Source organism: Taudactylus pleione, unplaced genomic scaffold, assembly GCF_031769625.1.
Source record: "Taudactylus pleione unplaced genomic scaffold, aTauple2 ptg000122l, whole genome shotgun sequence".
Lineage (NCBI taxonomy): Eukaryota > Metazoa > Chordata > Amphibia > Anura > Myobatrachidae > Taudactylus > Taudactylus pleione.
In genome coordinates, this window is record NW_028284524.1 from 7,604,237 (window position 1) to 7,622,847 (window position 18,611).

The 18,611-nt window shown below is 45.1% G+C and overlaps 2 protein-coding genes across 5 annotated transcripts in view; one reads left to right on the plus strand and one right to left on the minus strand.

Moving 5' to 3' along the window:
• The window catches only part of SPEG (striated muscle enriched protein kinase), a 246,545-nt gene that overhangs the window by 200,755 nt on the left and 27,179 nt on the right, over nt 1-18,611 (plus strand). For all 4 annotated transcript variants that reach the window (XM_088472324.1, XM_088472326.1, XM_088472327.1 and 1 more), the window contains one exon: nt 17,568-17,684. In XM_088472324.1, coding sequence (XP_088328450.1) covers nt 17,568-17,684 — 117 coding nt within the window. The remainder of the gene's footprint in view (nt 1-17,567; nt 17,685-18,611) is intronic.
• Nucleotides 3,505-10,883, minus strand: LOC148524041 (tubulin alpha-1A chain-like). The gene is made up of 4 exons (XM_088472329.1): nt 10,779-10,883; nt 8,285-8,507; nt 6,927-7,075; nt 3,505-4,675 (listed from the first exon to the last, which is right to left on the minus strand). The coding sequence occupies exons 1-4, from the start codon at nt 10,779-10,781 to the stop codon at nt 3,695-3,697; spliced, it is 1,356 nt and encodes a 451-aa protein (XP_088328455.1). The 5' UTR covers nt 10,782-10,883; the 3' UTR covers nt 3,505-3,694.

An 18,611-nucleotide genomic window follows, 5' to 3' on the forward strand; every position in this document is an offset into this window, starting at 1 on the left:
GGTGGTTGCTATTTAAAGTTCCTTTAGTCTCTTCCAATGCAGCCTGGAGTCCCCGGGTCCTGCAGGCTGCATTGGAAGAGACTAAGGGAACTTTAAATAGCCACCACCTTGGGTAGTGGTGGGAATCAAAGCCACGACCTCAGTGCTGTGAGGCAGTAATGCTAACCATTACATGGTCTGTGCGGCCCCACACCGTCTGTGCGGCAAGTGTTTAGTAACTTTTACTTATTGCCGGTATTTCATACCCAACCCCTTTCGGTCATGTCGGACGATTTGGCATGTCCAACTGACCGATAATTTGTGGTCGGTTGTGCAAATACACTGTACAATTATCTGGCGGATCAGCCAAATAAATGTATAATATATGCCCAGCATTACTCATTGTAAAGTCTGGCTCATCATTAATCATTGATCATTTCTTTCAGCTGAGAAAGAGACTGAGCATTAGCTTCCATTGCAGTACTGTAAATTGTTTTTTTTCTTTAGAAGTGTTTACAAGCTTTTGACATTTAGAATTCATCAACTAAGCCCAGCAGGTATAACTTAGGAGGAAATAGGAGGAAACGACAAGTATCTACTTAAGAAGGGCAGTGTAACATAAGATGTGCTAAAATGTGTACTGTGAATCTAATCAACTCACATATGTGGCTTGCAGTGATGAACCCACACCAGTAGATAATAAAAATGTTATATATATTAATTATTACTATATAAAGTATATAAACATTTATTTAATTGATGCCATTTTGTGGACAGAGTTTAAAGCTGCATACAAGGTTTTTCTGGCATCCCATCTGGGGGGCACCGGAATACCATGTAGCGTAGGAGCTTCACTACAAAATGTCACTTGCACAGTTACTGCGTATAAGGAGAGAGGACGCCGCCGCTAACGGTGTACTGGTCACTGAGTGTCAAAAGCTGCATCTAGGAGATGTGAGCAGCCTCCTCACCAATGGGACTGGTGTGTGCGTGCATGTCATAGCTCCAGAGCCGTAACTAGACTTTTTGGTGCCCTGTGCCAGAAAGAGCATTGGCGCCCCCTCATTTTTCAAAGGGACATGATGCACCCAAAAAAGGGGAATTGCCTCATGGGGAAGGGCCAGGGAAGAGATAGGGGAGGCCAGGAGATGCTGGGGATGAAATAAGAGGAAGCTATAAGTGAGAATGATAATAAACAGAAATGTGACAGGCCCAAACAGCACCCCCTGACCTGTGGTGCCCTGTGCGATGGCACCGGCCGCACTACCCTAGCTACGGCCCTGCATGGCTCTATAACAAAGGATCATTATGCTATACCAATTACTACTGTATGATCATTCATTGTAATGGATGCAATATCAGAGTGAAGTGACAAATATCTACCATTAAATTCATACTATTAGACATTTTAAGATTGGATTGTCTCTCAACCTATACATGTTTTATTAATGAACGTTGTTCAATTATTTTTTATTTAAGGAAATATTAATACAAAAACTAGCAGCTACTTTTGATTTGAGTTGGTAAAATATACTGTAACTCGTAGATGACAGCACATCCCCAGGGCTCTAACTTAAAGTATTACCACTGGGCTATGTGTGGAAGGAGGATGAGCTGGGGAAGTTTCGCATTGGGCTGTAATGAGAGACATAGACAAGATGGCTGTAGATGGCAATGTAAAGGCTGATTCTTTATACCAACCAGACACCAATTTAATGGAGCTGGTAAAAGTTACCCCTAGGGACTACTTTTACCAGCAACTGCTGCCTACAAGACACACGCCAGCCTGGGGTCATAGCATGTTTTTTTTATTATCACATCGCTGACCATAAAATATTTTTCAGAATTTGTTGTACAGATGTGTCCACATACATCTATCTCCACGGTGCGCTACAAGTCGCGCTACACATAACGTGGGCGCTCCGTGTGACTCGGTAGTGCAGAGCGTCATTTCATTCGATTTTTTACTTTCAAATGCGTCTTATTCACACAGGGATACGAATATTTAGCACAAGCAATAATATGCAGCATGCCTACAGTCAGGTGCATAAATATTGGGACATTGACAGAATTTTCATATTTTGGCCTCTATTCACCACCACAATGGCTTTGAAATGAAACAAACAAGATGTGCTTTAACTGCAGACTTTCAGATTTAATATGAGGGTAATTACATCCAAATCAGGTGAACGGTGTAGGAATTACAACGGTTTCTATATGTGCCTCCCACTTTTTAAGGGGCCAAAAGTAATGGGACAAACTAAACAATCCTAAATCTAACTTTCACTTTTTAATACTTTGTTGCAAATCCTTTGCAGGCAATTATAGCCTGAAGTCTGGAACGCATAGACATCACCAGACGCTGGGTTTCATCCCTGGTGATGCTCTGCCATGCCTCTACTGCAAATGTCTTCAGTTCCTGCTTGTTCTTGGGGCATTTCGCATACAGATACATCCATAGTCGCTCACAGAATATAGGCATGCTGCATATCATTTTAATCAGCAGAAGCTGTAGCCCTTTGCATCACTGTGTGAATAAGACACATTTGAAGGTAAAAAGTCACACGAACAGACGCTTGGCGCTACCGAGTCATGTCACGGCATGGCGCGACTAGAAGGGCTGTTTAGCGCGCAAGGAGGCTAGATGTATGAGGACACATCAGTATCTATGCTTATATGTCACGTAATTCAAAAATTGTTTGTTTCTGTTTTGTCTATATTGCCGATGTGTGGTTTGTCATTCTGTGACTGTATAACTTTCCTGTTTTCTACTTTTAAAAATAAAGAGATTTAAAATATATATATATATATATATATATATATATATATATATATATATATATATATATATATTATTCAGAGTTTGAAAGGGTGAAGTCACCGCCCCTGGTTGTTGCCTGAAACAGCGTGCTCTAATTCCATTATTCGTCGTCGTTTCCTAATTTATTTAATACATCATGGTAATACAACTTATGCTGGGCATACACTACAATTATCTGTCAGATATTTGTCCAATCTGGGTGGGTTGGAATGAACACATGGTAATGTATGGGAGCAAATGACAGTTGATCATATGGTCTTAAACACTGGAACACGGACAAAAAACAATTGTTCAAATTGGTTAAATTTGTGTGTTTTAACCAATTTGTCTGAACGACCATTTTTGTCTGTTTTACAGTGTTTACGATCATATGGTTGATTGTCATTTCTTCCCATACATTACCAGATTTTCATTCCAACCAGCCAGATTGGACAGATATCTGACAGATAATTGTATAGTGTATTCCCAGTATAATAGTATCTTAGGCACAAATTAATAATATTGGAAGGTACATATACTATTTATCACTTACATAGACAAACAAAGAATGAAAGATCATGTGTAGCTGCCTGATAAGAAGTGGATACCAGTTATTATATACTTATTTGATGATGACAGGGAGTACGTATAGTAAAGTCTTTGGTATACTGATAATTGTCCCTCTGCTTGGCTAGTTACACTGAAAGAAGAATGAACCGACAATATGGTTGGCATTGTAATTTTAATTTGCAGACTGGTAGTTATCTCATATTAGCATAATATCTTGTTTAGAAAAGAAGCAGGATAATATTCACATTTTGGTTTTGTAAAACAAAATAGATGAATTTTTAACCATACATATATTTTAGGAATAACATTTTAATTTGGATGCCTATGAACTAGTATCTGAGTTCTTTAATACTCTTCTCCCTCTTCTTCTCCCTCCCCTTCCACGCTGTCAGTGCCAACCTCTTCATAATCCTTCTCCAGGGCCGCCATGTCCTCCCGGGCCTCAGAGAACTCTCCCTCCTCCATACCCTCCCCCACATACCAGTGCACAAAGGCACGCTTGGCGTACATCAGGTCAAACTTGTGGTCCAGGCGAGCCCAGGCCTCGGCAATGGCAGTGGTGTTACTTAACATGCACACAGCTCGCTGCACTTTGGCGAGGTCTCCACCAGGAACCACTGTTGGTGGTTGGTAATTGATACCAACCTTGAACCCGGTTGGGCACCAGTCCACAAACTGGATGGTACGCTTGGTCTTAATGGTGGCAATAGCAGCATTAACATCCTTGGGCACCACATCACCTCGGTACAGCAGACAGCAAGCCATGTATTTACCATGCCTGGGGTCACATTTCACCATCTGGTTAGCTGGCTCAAAGCAAGCATTTGTGATCTCAGACACAGAGAGCTGCTCATGGTAAGCTTTCTCTGCAGAGATAACAGGAGCATAGGTGGCCAGGGGGAAGTGAATACGGGGGTAGGGCACCAGATTGGTCTGGAACTCTGTCAAGTCCACATTCAGAGCTCCATCAAACCTGAGGGAAGCTGTGATTGAAGACACGATCTGACCAATCAGACGGTTTAGATTAGTGTAGGTTGGGCGTTCAATGTCCAGATTTCTACGGCAGATGTCATAAATGGCTTCATTGTCTACCATGAAAGCGCAGTCTGAGTGCTCCAGTGTTGTGTGGGTGGTGAGGATGGCGTTGTACGGTTCAACAACAGCTGTGGAAATCTGAGGAGCTGGATAGATGGAGAATTCCAGCTTGGACTTCTTGCCGTAGTCAACGGAGAGTCGTTCCATCAAGAGGGAAGTGAAACCTGAACCAGTGCCACCACCAAAACTGTGGAAGATGAGGAAGCCCTGGAGACCTGTGCACTGATCAGCCTGAGAAAATATAAGGAGGGTCACATATCTACGTCATAGCATGCCTAATAACAATGTCCTTTAGATTTTTGGCTGAATATAAATTGTAATTATAAATATCAAAATGCATGTGTTGTCTTATTGCTAATTTGTCCTTAGACTGGGTACTAGTTCATATACTGTTTGTTACCTGGGATGATGTTAGCAATCTATGATAGCGTCACGACAGTCTATTCTACCACCAGAAAGCACTATAAAATCATTTATAAATCTTGCTTGTGTAGTAATGTAATGCAGGCATTCCATTTGTACGTTTGGATGCTGTCACATATCTATAATGGAGCATACATTGTTGTACTAGCTCCTGCAACAAAAAATGTCCTAATAGGAGCTGAAATTTATACAGTCCGTATACATTTAGGAAGAACTGAATTTACTATCTGCAGAGGACATGGGATCTGATTTAGAGATGTATGCTATACCGATATTTGCGCAGTTGAGCGATTATTGTTGACTGCGCATGCATCACGGTTGCCCCCGGCAACCTTTGCGATGCCTCTTGCAGTGAGGATGACCTCGCAAAGCGATTGATAGTCAGGGACCCTTTGGGGGAGGTAACAGGGAGTGACGGCAAAAAACGCAGACGTGTCCTTGCCGTTTTCTTGCCATTTCATAGTCTGCATCTGCGATCCCGTACACAGATAAAGTGGTTCCGGCATGTTAGTTCAGGCAGCCATTCTGTGTGACCATAAGTTTACTCAGATGGCCAGTTATCGAATGATCTGCAAAGGTGGCCACGTATTTGTACCCACTTGCTTGGAACTGTGAAGCCACCGGTGGGAGTTTCAATACTTTTCCAGCTGGCTACGCATTAGCGTATTTTCGCACAGCGGCTGAGTACGGGATCACAGCTGCGCTGCATTAACGTACATCTCTGAATCAGGCCCTAAGCACTAACAGTGTTTTTATTAAAGACTATTCTGATTTTCCTAGCACATCTATTCTATTTTCCTCTTTTATTTTGCTGGTGTTATACTTAGCCAGTGATAATAGATGTTAGAATGAAGTGAATACATTATTTTTTAATGTTCTATGAATTGATTCTTCCCTTTCAATACATATTTAAAATGACCATAGCTTTTGTGTACTAGCTCTTGTAATGAAAAATCTACAAGTCAATTAGGTTGTGGCATACGTCGACATGCTCAGCATAATGTTGACATGTTCTTGATGTTGACATTCATAATGCCGAAATGCATAGAATGTTGACATAGCAATAATGTCACTGGCATAATGTCAACATTGTGAATGTCGACAGTCAACATGTCGACAATAGGATTTCTAATTCACTTTTACTGAGCCTTACCCTAACCCCAATCTCACCCTATTCCTACCCTAAAATCAGGTGTCGACATAATGAATGTCAATAAATGAACTACATGCCGTTAATTATACTGTAGTATCTTTTTAATTATTCCTATTATAATCATTGAAAAAGCAGACTATGGTCAGCACTGTGGAATAGTGGTTAACATTACTACATTACAGCTCTGAGGTTATGAGTTAAATTCCTGACCAAGCCTATATCTGTATAGAGTATGTATGTTCTCCCCTTGTATGCTTGGGTTTCTTCTCACATTCCAAACACAAATTAATTGGCTTTTGACAAAAAAATACCCTTTTGTGTACATGTGGTACGTAATATAGAAGCTCCACTAGGGCAGAGACTGATGTGCATGACTTAATCTTCTCTGTAAAGTGCTGCATAATATGTTTTCTATATAAATAACTATTCTGACTTAATTAGACTATGATCCCCCTATCTCTTAGAAAGTTGTCATTTTAGACTGCACAGAACCTTCCTAATTCCTAATTCTTGATTTGTACTTTTTAAGTTTTGTAGTTTGTTTTAATTCTTAATTCTCAATTTTTGTTTTCTAATTTATATGTCTCAATTTCAGATTATGCTCACTTTACTACTAACTATACCTTTTTCACTGTTTTTGTATTGTTAATTTTTACCAAATATTTCAAAATATTTATTTGTTTTCAATGTTTGATGTATTATTGGATGTGCTTCAGAATCAAAAAATAAATATTTAAAAAATTAACTATTCTGAACATCATGGTGGTTTAGAAAGTGAAGTTAGCACTGGCCGCCACTATCACATAGTTTCTACACCCAGTAAGAACGTCATGTTCCTATATGTCTTCCTCTGGTACTGTACATTCGTATTGGGAATAATGTGCAAAAGTAAGACCGCTAACTCACCAGCTTGCGGATCCTGTCCAGCACCAGATCTATGACCTCCTTGCCAATGGTGTAATGACCACGGGCATAGTTATTGGCAGCGTCTTCCTTGCCAGTGATTAGTTGCTCAGGGTGGAAAAGCTGTCTGTAGGTTCCTGTCCTCACCTCATCTGTAGTAATGAATAATGATGATTTTTATCTGAGATTCAGAACTGTACCCTCATTTATACAGCTATGAGCAGTGGGCATAAGAGACTGAGGGCTTGATTCAGAGACGGACGGTCTGAACAAGCGCCCGCTCTGAATCAGGGCGTTTTTTTTTTTTTGTTCGGCCTCCTGGATGCTCGCATAGCTGTGAGTGACCACCCATAGCTATTGCGAGCGGCCAGGTTGATGGTCGTGATGGTCAAGACCATCGCGACCATCGGGCTTGCGACGAGACCCTTGTGGTAGGGTCTCGTGGCCGCATGCCCCAGAGAGCTTCTGGCTCTAACAGAGCCGGAAGCTCTCTCACTGACATCACTGGTGATGTCAGTGGGGCCGCCCCCAAATGGCAGGCGTTCCTCCGTTTGGCCAGCCATCCCCCCTGCCTGCCTACCAAACGGGGCGAGCTGTCAATCACCATCGACAGCTCACCCCCTTTGGAGCGAGACCCGGAGCGACGGTGCACCTGTCGCTAGCTGGGTCTCGCGCATGCGCACGACGGAGCCGCCTTCGTCGTGCGCATGCCCAGTGGGCAAACATCGACCCGGTTGTGAACGCTCAGCGCTTGCAACCGGGTCTGAGGGCCTGATTCAGAGACGGACGCTCTGAACGAGTGCTCGCTCTGAAACAGGGCGTTTTTTTTTTTTTTTTTTTTGTCCGGCCTCCTGGCTGCTCGCATAGCTGTGGGTGACCACCCACAGCTATTGCGAGTGGTCAGGTTGATGGTCGCGATGGTCAAGACCATCGCGTCCATCGGGCTTGCGACGAGACCCTTGTGGTAGATTCTCGTGTGCTGCAAGCCATTAGAGCCGGAAGCTCTCCCACTGACATCACTGGTGATGGTGATGTCAGTGGGGCTGCCCCCAAACGGCAGGCGTTCCTTCGGGAACGCCTCCATTTGGCCAGCCACCTCCCCTGCCCGCCTACCAAACGGGGCGAGCTGTCAATCACCATCGACAGCTCGCCCCCTTTGGTGCGAGACCCGAAGCGACGGAGCAACCGTCGCTAGCTGGGTCTCGCGCATGCGCACGACGGAGCTGGCTCCATCGTGCGCATGCCCAGTCGGCAAACATCGACCCGGTTGCGAATGCTCACCACTCTGAATCAGGCCCTGAATCAGGCCCTGACATCTCTTACAGCCACTGCTCAAATTCAGTATCAGCTGATCTACTCACCGATCACAGTGGGCTCCAGGTCCACAAACACAGCACGGGGGACATGTTTGCCAGCCCCAGTCTCACTGAAGAAGGTGTTGAAGGAATCGTCTCCTCCACCAATGGTTTTGTCACTGGGCATCTGTCCATCTGGCTGAATCCCATGTTCCAGGCAGTACAGCTCCCAGCATGCATTGCCAATCTGCACTCCGGCCTGGCCAACGTGGACTGAGATGCACTCCCTCTGTGTGGGGTAAATAATGAATAAATTTAGTCATAATAGATGTAAGGAACATTTTCACATACAAAGTTGATCATAGGGCATTACAAACTGCACACAGAAAACTAGTACAAAACAGACTTACACAGTCAGAGACAGACTACATGAACTGTGCAAAAAGTCGCACTGCGCAAGCTACTCGCAGTGTGATTGACAGGCATGGAGTGTTTGTGGGAAGTAATGGGGAGCGGAGGCAGAAAACGCAGGAGCGTTTTCAGCAGGAGAGGCCCGGGGAGGAGAAGCAGCTGGGCGGAGTTGGGGGTGGGGCTGACAGAGCATCATTAAGCCCCGCCCCTCCTGGGAATTCACCGCGACAATGCATATTTTAATTTGGGGTGGGGCTAAAGGACGCGATTCTCATATAATCGCGTCATTAGGCCACACCCCCAACACACGTACCCGCCGATCGCCGCTAATAGTCTCCCCATTCTGCCTACTTCACTAGGAATGGGCAGAATGCGGGAGTAGTGCCTACCCTTCCGGGGGTGCGGGGGGGGGGTTACCCGTAAAATCGGGAGCCTCCCGCAAATTCCAGAAGGGTAGGCATGTATGTGTCAATCACTCTGCGATGGGTCTGCGTAGTCACTGTGATCGCAGTCCCATTCGCAGTGGAGTGTTCGCTCACTGCGATGCATACGCATGCGCAGAACGCAACAATCGGCCGATTGCGTGCGTAATCACAGTAGCGATTCTTGCTGAATCAGGCCCCCAGTCCTTTGCAGGATCACTCGGTATCCAGCAATTAGCAGGCATTAATACCCTGGATAGCCTATTGCTGTAGGACGACAAGTTTAAGCAGACGCTGGCCGGTCACCCTTAAACTTATAGTTCCACAGCAGTTGGATTAAATGTAGTGAATGTGCTGTGCTGGGATGACCAGGTAAGCAGTGCATATGTAAGATCCCCAGGCAAGAGGCCCTTAGCACCTGGGTGTGAAAGCACCCATGATAAAAGTGTTAATGGTGGATATCGGGGGTGTGGGGGGGTGGAGACTCCAGCATTTCACGCACAGGGTGCTCGTAGACCTGGTTTTCAGGGCATGTCACAGCCTGCATCTGCGATCCCATACATAACAAAAATGACTCTGGCGTCTCAGTTTCCACAACCACTCTGAGCAGCTATAGGGTTACTCAGTACTGCGATAATCGAATGATCTGCGACTGATGCTGGGTCTTTATATGCTGACACTTGGATTTGCAAAGCCACAGGTGGGCGTGTCAATACGATCCTAGGCATCTGTGATCCCATACATAATAAAAATGACTGGCGTCTCAGTTTCCACAACCACTCTGAGCAGCTATAGGGTTACTCAGTACTGCGATAATCGAATGATCTGCGACTGATGCTGGGTCTTTATATGCTGACACTTGGATTTGCAAAGCCACAGGTGGGCGTGTCAATACGATCCTAGGCATCTGTGACATTTCCTTCTTTTCGGAAAGCAGATGTGACGGCATTAGCGGCATACATAACGGCACACAACTCTGAATCAGACCCACAGTTACCCATAAAACAGAAGAGACAGGACATACAGAAACACAATGACACAAAGTAAATTGAATGCACACAATGCAAAACAGTTATTACACACCAAATAGTTAGCACAAGGCAGGCTAAGACATGGGGTATATTTACTAAAGTGTGGGTTTTTAGAAGTGGAGATGTTGCCCATAGTAACCGATCAGATTTTTTGGGGTATATTTACTAAAGTGAGTGGCTATGTTGCCCATAGCAACCTATCAGATTCTAGCTAGTATTTTCTAAAAGGTGCTAGATAAGTGTTATGTTGAATCTGATTTGTTGCTATGGGCAACATCTCCACTTCTAAAATCCTGCACTCTAGCAAATATATGCCATAGTGTAGATAGGACAGCTGACTTACACTCAGTCACATACATACTAAGGGGTATATTTACTACATTTTGATCAATTTAAAAGTGATAAAAATTGATTAACATTGATCAACTTCAGTGTTGTGTTTCTGGGGCTAAATCACACAGAATAAACAGTACTGTCATGTGCAGTGTAAATAGAACATTACATTACAGTCACACACTGAGTGTGTAGAACATTACAGTACAGACACACACACACATACTGTACATAGTATAGTGTACAGTACATTACACAGAGAGTATATTGTACAATACAGTACAGTCACACAGAGTATATAGTGCACAACATTACAGTCACACACAGAGTATATAGTGCACAACATTACAATCACACACTCACCATTTTCTTGGATGTAGAACTCCTGGGTCCGTGGAGTAAAGTGTGCGGATGTGGAGTTGTTACTGCCTCCTATCTGTTTCCTCCACAATATATAGGAGACAGTTTCAAAGAGTCCTTAGTAACAGGAGGGAGGTAGGAGGGAGCCCAAGGCAGGTGACATCCCCCTGTCTCCAGGACACAACAGCTCCAGTCCTGCGTGTTATGTAACCAGGAGTTAGCCTGTGAATAGCTGCACAAAACACAACACGGGTGTTGCTGGGACAATGGATTCAATGTGACTCCTAGGCTGGAGGCTGGGAGTCAAAACAAACAGAGTGGAGGGAGATGGAGAGGGAAATAATGAGGAGAAATGTGAGGCAAATTTGAAAAATAGAGGGAAATGTGTAAAGACCTAATATACATATTATATAAGATCAATTAAAAACTCTTAACGTTAGTCATTTGTCTTTGTTTTGTAAACTAAAAATGGGTCTGGTGCAAGGTGAACATTACGCCAGTTGGTAGACAGTAAGATGAAATCACTCTGCGCATACTCAGCGCAGTGAATTAAAGGGCCTGATTCAGACCCGGACACTAAGCCGGGATCGCTCGCTGCCAAAAGGGGCCGGGTATGCAAATTCCGCGATCGCACTGTATGGCGTAAGGGCGCCCTCTATGTCTTAGAGAGTGACAGCAGCGAGCGAACGCAGGTGTATAAAGACGCCCACTTTCCTTTCTTAACCCACGTCATCTCCAGGAAGTGTATGATTAATCGGTAATATCGAGAGCCATCGGAGCCGCACACAGCTCTTTAGGTAGACCCTACCCCACCGCAAGCACTGCGATCAGTGCTGACTGAAATACAACCAGGTGACGTGTACAATGTCGCCTCCATGCTAATTATGCACGCCCTTTAAACGTTTTTTTGACGCCCAGACACGCCTGCGTTCGCAGCACCACTCCCCCGTTCACAAGCACCTTCCCCTGTTACCACCCACAAACGGCATTGTCTGTCACTCAAGTTAGCGCTCAGTCTTTGTGCTATGAGCGCACAATTCCCGATCGCAATGACTGGCTCGTGCACGTCCACTGCGATGCATACGCATGCGCACAATGCGAACCATCGGCAGCTACGAGCGAATGCTTCTTAGCGTCCGGGTCTGAATCAGGCCCAGAGTTATACGCTCTGCCAATGTTTTTGCAGTTGAGCGATTATGGGCCATCTGCACATGCATCTAAGGCACACGGCACATGCATCAGGGTACATTACTGTAGTCGCTCGCAGCGAGTATTTGTTCGCAGTGTTATTGACAATCTGAGCATTCGAGGGAGGTTACAGGGAATGTCGGCTAAAAATGCAAGGGTGACGCAAACTGTTTCAGGGGCGTGTCACATTCTGCGCCTGTGATCCCTTAAGCAGTAAACATGGCTCCTGCGTTTCCGTTCCCGTGGCCATTCTGTGCGACCACAGAGTTACTCAGGACTGCTAACATTGAATCATCTGTGACTGAAGCAGCTTTTTTGTATGCAGATGCTTGGATTTGTAAACATGCCAGTGGACGTCTCAAAAATATCTCGGCGGCTGCAACATTGGCTAACGCATGTGCGTCCATACTGATTTATCTGATATTTTGCCACTTACACCTGTCTACAGTGGCTTCAGCCTGGATCGATGAAACGGAGCAGGATGGGGGCGTTATGGTGGAGACACCATGTACCCTAAGGCCGTGTTTACAGAAGTGCAAATGCATACAGACTTGGGAAGAGACCAAAATATGCCAGGAACAACAGAATCATTTAAGGGTAGTTAGGGCTAAGTGCAAAATGATGATAATGGTTGCCAGATCTAGCAAACCACATTTGATTTTTTGCAAACACTGCACTGATGCTGATTGGTGCTCCCTTCATCACCTAGGCACAGAATAGGGATTTACCCTATTATCTATAGTTACAAAAGATTTACAGCAGGGGTGGGAAACCTTTCTTCTGCAGAGGGCCATTTTGATATATATAACATTATTTGCGGGCCCAGTGCAGACCACACCCCCTCTGTGTGATGTCACACTTTGCGGGGCCACAATCATCGGTGATTACAGCAATGCCTGGAGCATCCTGAGGATGTTCCGGGGGGCTGTAAGGGCAGCGGTGTGACTGCCTGAAGCGTTCTAAGTATGCTCCAGACGGCACTGCTGCATAGATTCTGGCTGCAGGGTGCCATTCTAGGCACCCTACTAGCCAGATGAGGCTAGCAGAAAAGATCTCCGAGGGCCAGACCAAATGATTCCATGGGCCTTATGCATGAGGTTCCCCATCCCTGATTTACAGGAAGCGGGGAAAAAAATTTACAGAACAGTCAGAAATTATGAGAGACAAATTCACATAGAATTTGGAACTAACAAAAGCATTTATAATAATTCTTGTGAAGACATTTAGGAGCTGATGCAGATTATGCTGCAAAATGGATGTAAGTTACAACTAAAACAACACACACACAGAGGGCGGAATTCAATTGATTACGCGGTCTGGATCTCCCGTCTAAAGTGACAGGAGATCGCGGGCCGCTATTCAATTGCTGCCATTCTTCACGCTGATCGCGCCCATAGAGGTCAGGTTTAGCCGCGTAAAGCAGCTAAACCTGACCAAAGTGCTGGGCGCGATCGCGAAAAGTGATGTTTGGGCGCCCAAACATGTCACTTTTCACACATTTCAGCTCTCATCCCCCTGGGGCTGCGAGCTGAAATGTAGCGCTTGGCAGCTGATCGCGCCCGACGGGAGCAAGAATAGAATAGCTCCGTCGGGCGCGATAGGGGCTGGAATTAATTGAATTCCGCCCAGTATGTATTTTTGCCAATACAACATATTTCAGCTGCAACCAAGGTGCATCTATATTTTAAACCACTTTCCTTACATGCAACTAGCGCATTTGCTGTTTGTTATTATATAAACTGCTAAAGCTTCTCTATTAAAGCAGAAATTACTCCCCATGTTGTGTACACAAAAATAAATAAATGGCTTATACAGGCACACACAAGCATATTCTGTCACCGGGCGACAAAGCTAGCACCACTCAGTGTCAGCAGGGTGTATTCCCACCTGAACGTGCCCTTATTGGTGTCTGTCAGAACTCTCCCATCCCTCCATCCAGACACAAGCATCTGAGACGGGCAGAAATGGGAAAAGTCCTAAACCTGCTTGGGCGCAAATGCGATCATACACATGAGCATGGCGACATTTATCATTTTTATTAAAATGTCACCGTGTGGTTCAATGAGATTCTATGATATTATCATTTGTAGCTCATAACTGGGGTCAGATGCAGGACATGAATCCCTCCATAATATAGTTTTTGACAGTGCAAATTCAAAAAAGGGAAAAGTGATAGAAGATAGAAGGAAGTTATCGCCTTCCTGTTGTGTTGCCCCACAGCCTCTAATGGGATAAGCATAGTATATATGTTGAGAGCTGTAGTTTAGGACCCCATTACCTCCTTGTGTAACAAATGTGATTGCACTAGAGGTTTTTTTCATGTTAGTAAAAGAATATAAACATGGAACCACTGATTGCCTACATAATGATATTACCTATATAATGATTTCTTATATTGGGAAATGGACATTTCCTTTAAGTTAAAAAGGCAAAATTCAGGCATATCAGGAAGCGGAAGACTAGTAATCTTCTCCGAGATCTCATGGGCTGCCCGCCAGAATCCAGCCAACACCAGCCACCAAATATGAAGTGGTTGCACAGTCCTGCCAAACTAGTCACAAAATTATTTTACTGGGGCAGTTTTCAAAAGTGGAATGTGTGTATGTATGTGTGCTGAGTAGTCACATGATGAAATGCAATGGAATTTCTAAATTACCTTTGGGGGTCTATTTATCAAGCAGTGAAAAGCGTGGAGAAGTGAACCAGTGGAGAAGTTGCACATAGCAACCAATCAGCTTTGAAGTAGCATTTATCAAGTACAGTCTATCAAATAATAGGTAGGAGCTGATTGGTTGCTATGGGCAACTTCTCCACTGGGCCACTTCTCCACGCTTTTCACTGCTTGATAAAAAGACCCCTTAGTTTCTTACTGTAGTTGTGGGTAAATAAATTGTGACATAATTATTAGTACAATCTATACACCCAAGAATCATTGGATGCTAAAAGAATAAGGAGCCTATTTATCATTAAATATTCAACACATTCCCAAAAACACACGTTTTTTGGGCATACCCGCAAATATTATCCCCCAGATAAGTCTCTGATATATGCTGCGGTCCCTCCATTTCTGACAGCAGCCGCAAGACCCATAGGTTTCAGATTTACCAAGAGTTTGGCCCCCACAGCTTACACCATCTGCAAATGGCGTAAGCCGCTGTAGCCTACAGGCTACACTGTGCAAAATGATCACATGTGCAGGAGTCCCATAGAGTGAAGACACCTGTCATGCGATCACTTCACTCCGAGCACATCGCAGGTAAGGGCTCTTTTCTGAGCTCCTGTCCCTGCATGTGCTATTTGATACATTCTGGCGGTAATATCATATACTGAAATTCGATTTTGGGCGCTATTATCGCGCCCAGATCATACTGAGTATGTGATTATTGATAAATGGGCCTCTATGTGATTGATACTTGTAACATGAGAAATATCAACTGAAACTTTTGCTCTTTTTATTTTTTTTTAACTGCCACATTGTGCGGTTTGCCTTATTGTTGGGATTTTTTTATGTTTTGTATCTAAAAATTAAAAAATGTTAAAATAAACATGCTTATAGGCAATGATATTATTTTTCACAAAAATTACAGTTTTCAGATCACGGCCAACAGTCTGATTGCATGTGAATGTATGTTCACAAAACTGCGGCCCTGATTTAGAGCTGCTCGCAAAAAGCGAGCACTCGCTCTGAATCAGGGCGGCCGCTTTTTTTTGAAAACCGGCCTACTGGCCGCTCGCTAAGCTGTGGGTGGAGCTTTTGCGAGCGGCCAGGTGATGGTCGCGACCATCGGGCTTGCGGCGAGACCCTTCTGGTAGATTCTCGTGTGCTGCAAGCCATTAGAGCCGGAAGCTCACTATTGACTGATGTCAGTAGGGCCGCCCTCAAACGGCAGGCATTCCTTCGGGAACGCCTCCGTTTGGCCAGCCACCCCCCCTCCCTGCCTACAAAACGGGGCGAGCTGTCAATCAACATCGACAGCCGCCCCGTTTTGTTGCGAGCCCTGGAGCGAGTGATTTCTCGCTCGCTCCGGGGCTTGCGCAGTGACTGTCCGGCCATCGACCCGCTTGCGAGCGCATAGTGCTTGCCAGCGGGTCTGAATCAGGCCCTGGTTCAGTAGCAGAAATGAAGATGTCAAATTACAAAGAATATAGGCCCTCATTTAGAGGCGCTTGAATTTTCTAGTGCGGCCTCCTGGTTGCTAGCTAAGCTGTGGGTTACCACCCACAGCTTTAGCAACCGACCAGGTTGATGGTCGCGATGGTCAAGATGGCTTGCGGTTGCCGAGACCCAACCTTAGGGTCTCGTCGCAAGCCCCGATGGTCATGCTGGTCTTGACCATCGCGACCATCGACCTGGTCGGTCGCTAAAGCTGTGGGTGGTAACCCACAGCTTAGCTAGCGAACAGGAGGACGCACTAGAAAAGTCAAGCGGCCCGCCCTCATTCAGAGCGAGCGGTCGCTTCTTGCGACCACCTCTGAATGAGGGCCAGTGTCTGAAAAGGCGTGACTGTCCTGCTGAAATTGGGACATTTGGGAGGTACGTCTCTGCATGCCCACAATTCTGCCTACACTCCTGCGACACACACTCAAAACTAGAGACGAGCGGTTCAGTTTTGCTGAAAATCAAACACACTCGAATTTTGGGATTCCCAAGTAGAGCCAAGGAGTTCATTCAGACCCCGCTCGCTAGATGCTTTCGCTCGTTCCCAGCGTATGCAAATCTAACGCACGCCCAGCAAGGCAGGCGATCGTACGGCAAGGCATTAGCACGCCCACTATCTTGGCGTGTAATCACTTTGCGTACGCAGATGCCCGGACGCCCACCAGCCATTCATAAGACGCCCACTTGCGCACGTCATCTCCTGGAAGTGCATGAAAACATTGGTACATCAATCGGATGTGCTCGCAGCACTTGAAGTTGACTATACCTTGACGCAAGCTCTATCAGAGCCGAGAGCACTCCCACTGACATCACTTGTGATGTCAGTAGGGCTGGCCACAGACGGTAGGCGTTCCCTCCGTCTGGGCAGCCACGCCCCGGCACGCCCACCATCGACAGCACGCCCCCTTTGTAGCGAGACCCATAGCGACAGCTTACCCGTCGCTTTCCGGGTCTCGTGCATGCACAAAACGGAGCCGCCTCCGTCGTGCGCATGTGCACTGGGCTAACATCGACCCGCTTGCGAGCGCTTAGTGCTCGTGAGCGGGTCTGAATTAAGCCCTATATACGGTTCTTCTTTAGATTAATTAAACAAAAATTATTCTATTGGATACATTGAAGTTTATTTTAAACATGTTAAGTGATAATGTAATGTAAGGTGTTTAATTGGCAATAGAGGATTCAGATAACTTTTTATTTCTCTTCCTGCTGTTTTACGAGTACTAGGTGCTATTTATATAAGTAAAATTGTGGAATGGTACTTTATGGATAATAACCTACATATGCAAATGTAGATGCAGCAGTTATAATGGCACAAACTGTAAATAAGGCTCTGACTGTGTCCTAAGCTGAAGGGACATCAATTCATTTGAATAACTTAGCAAATAAAATGTGTAACATAATGTACAAATGTGCTAAAATACAGTATTATTGTTCTTTTTGCTCAGATTTTCCTCCAGTTTTCCACATCAAATTGAAGGATATTGTGATATTAGAGGGGGAGTCAGTGTCTCTTTCCTGTCTTCCCGCTGGCAGCCCGGCCCCCCGAATCTTATGGAAGAAAGGTAACTTTAATGCAGAGTCGATCTGATGTTGAAGAAGCAAAATGTAGAGCGTCCGATTTTAAAACTAATTTTCCTGCTGCCATATACTAAGTGACTGAGGGCCTGATTCAGTATCGATAAGCTGCACTGCGCGTGCGCTGCAATCACATTGTGATTACGAACGCACAGAGGTATCCATCGCAAGGTATCCATCGCTGTCAGCGTTTGGGGGTGGAGAAGTGGGAGTGGTCAGGAAAATGCAGACGTTCCTAACCGTCAGGAACGCCTTTTCATGGCAAGCATAAATTAGCCTCTGCAATTGCATAAGTACTCACTGCGTGCAATGAGTCTTGCAGTTTCTGCGGCTGGTCGAACCTGCTGTAAATGCTGATGGGCCAATGTGCATTGATGGTACCAATGTATACGCAGAAAAGTGAGGTTGGACGGATATGAGAAAGCAGCAGTGGGCGTCCCTCTGCCGGCTGTGCTTTGGCAAGCATTAGCATATTTTCACAGCTGTAATCCGTAGGCGATTGCAGTTGCAATCGCTAAGGCGATTGGTACTGACTCAGGCCCTGAGTTTTAACTTCAAAGTAGATCTAAAGCTGGATACACCCTAGACGATATGTCGTACGATCCGGCGGATTGGAGCGACATATCGGGCACATCGTCTAGTGTGTACCTGCTGTGTTGCTGTCGATGTGCGCTCCCGCACATAGTCAGCGACATCCTCCGTTGGCCCTGCATGCAGGTCCGATGAGTGATATCGTTAGCGGGGGCCTTGCTGCTAAATGCAGCATGGCCCACGCCGTCATACACTCTTGCCTATACCATCACCCCCACCGGGTCCCAACGCTAAAGCCTTAATAATGAACAGCGCTATATAAATTAAATTATTATTTATTATTAATAATAATAATGGTGAAAGTGGCCATATTTGCCTTTTTT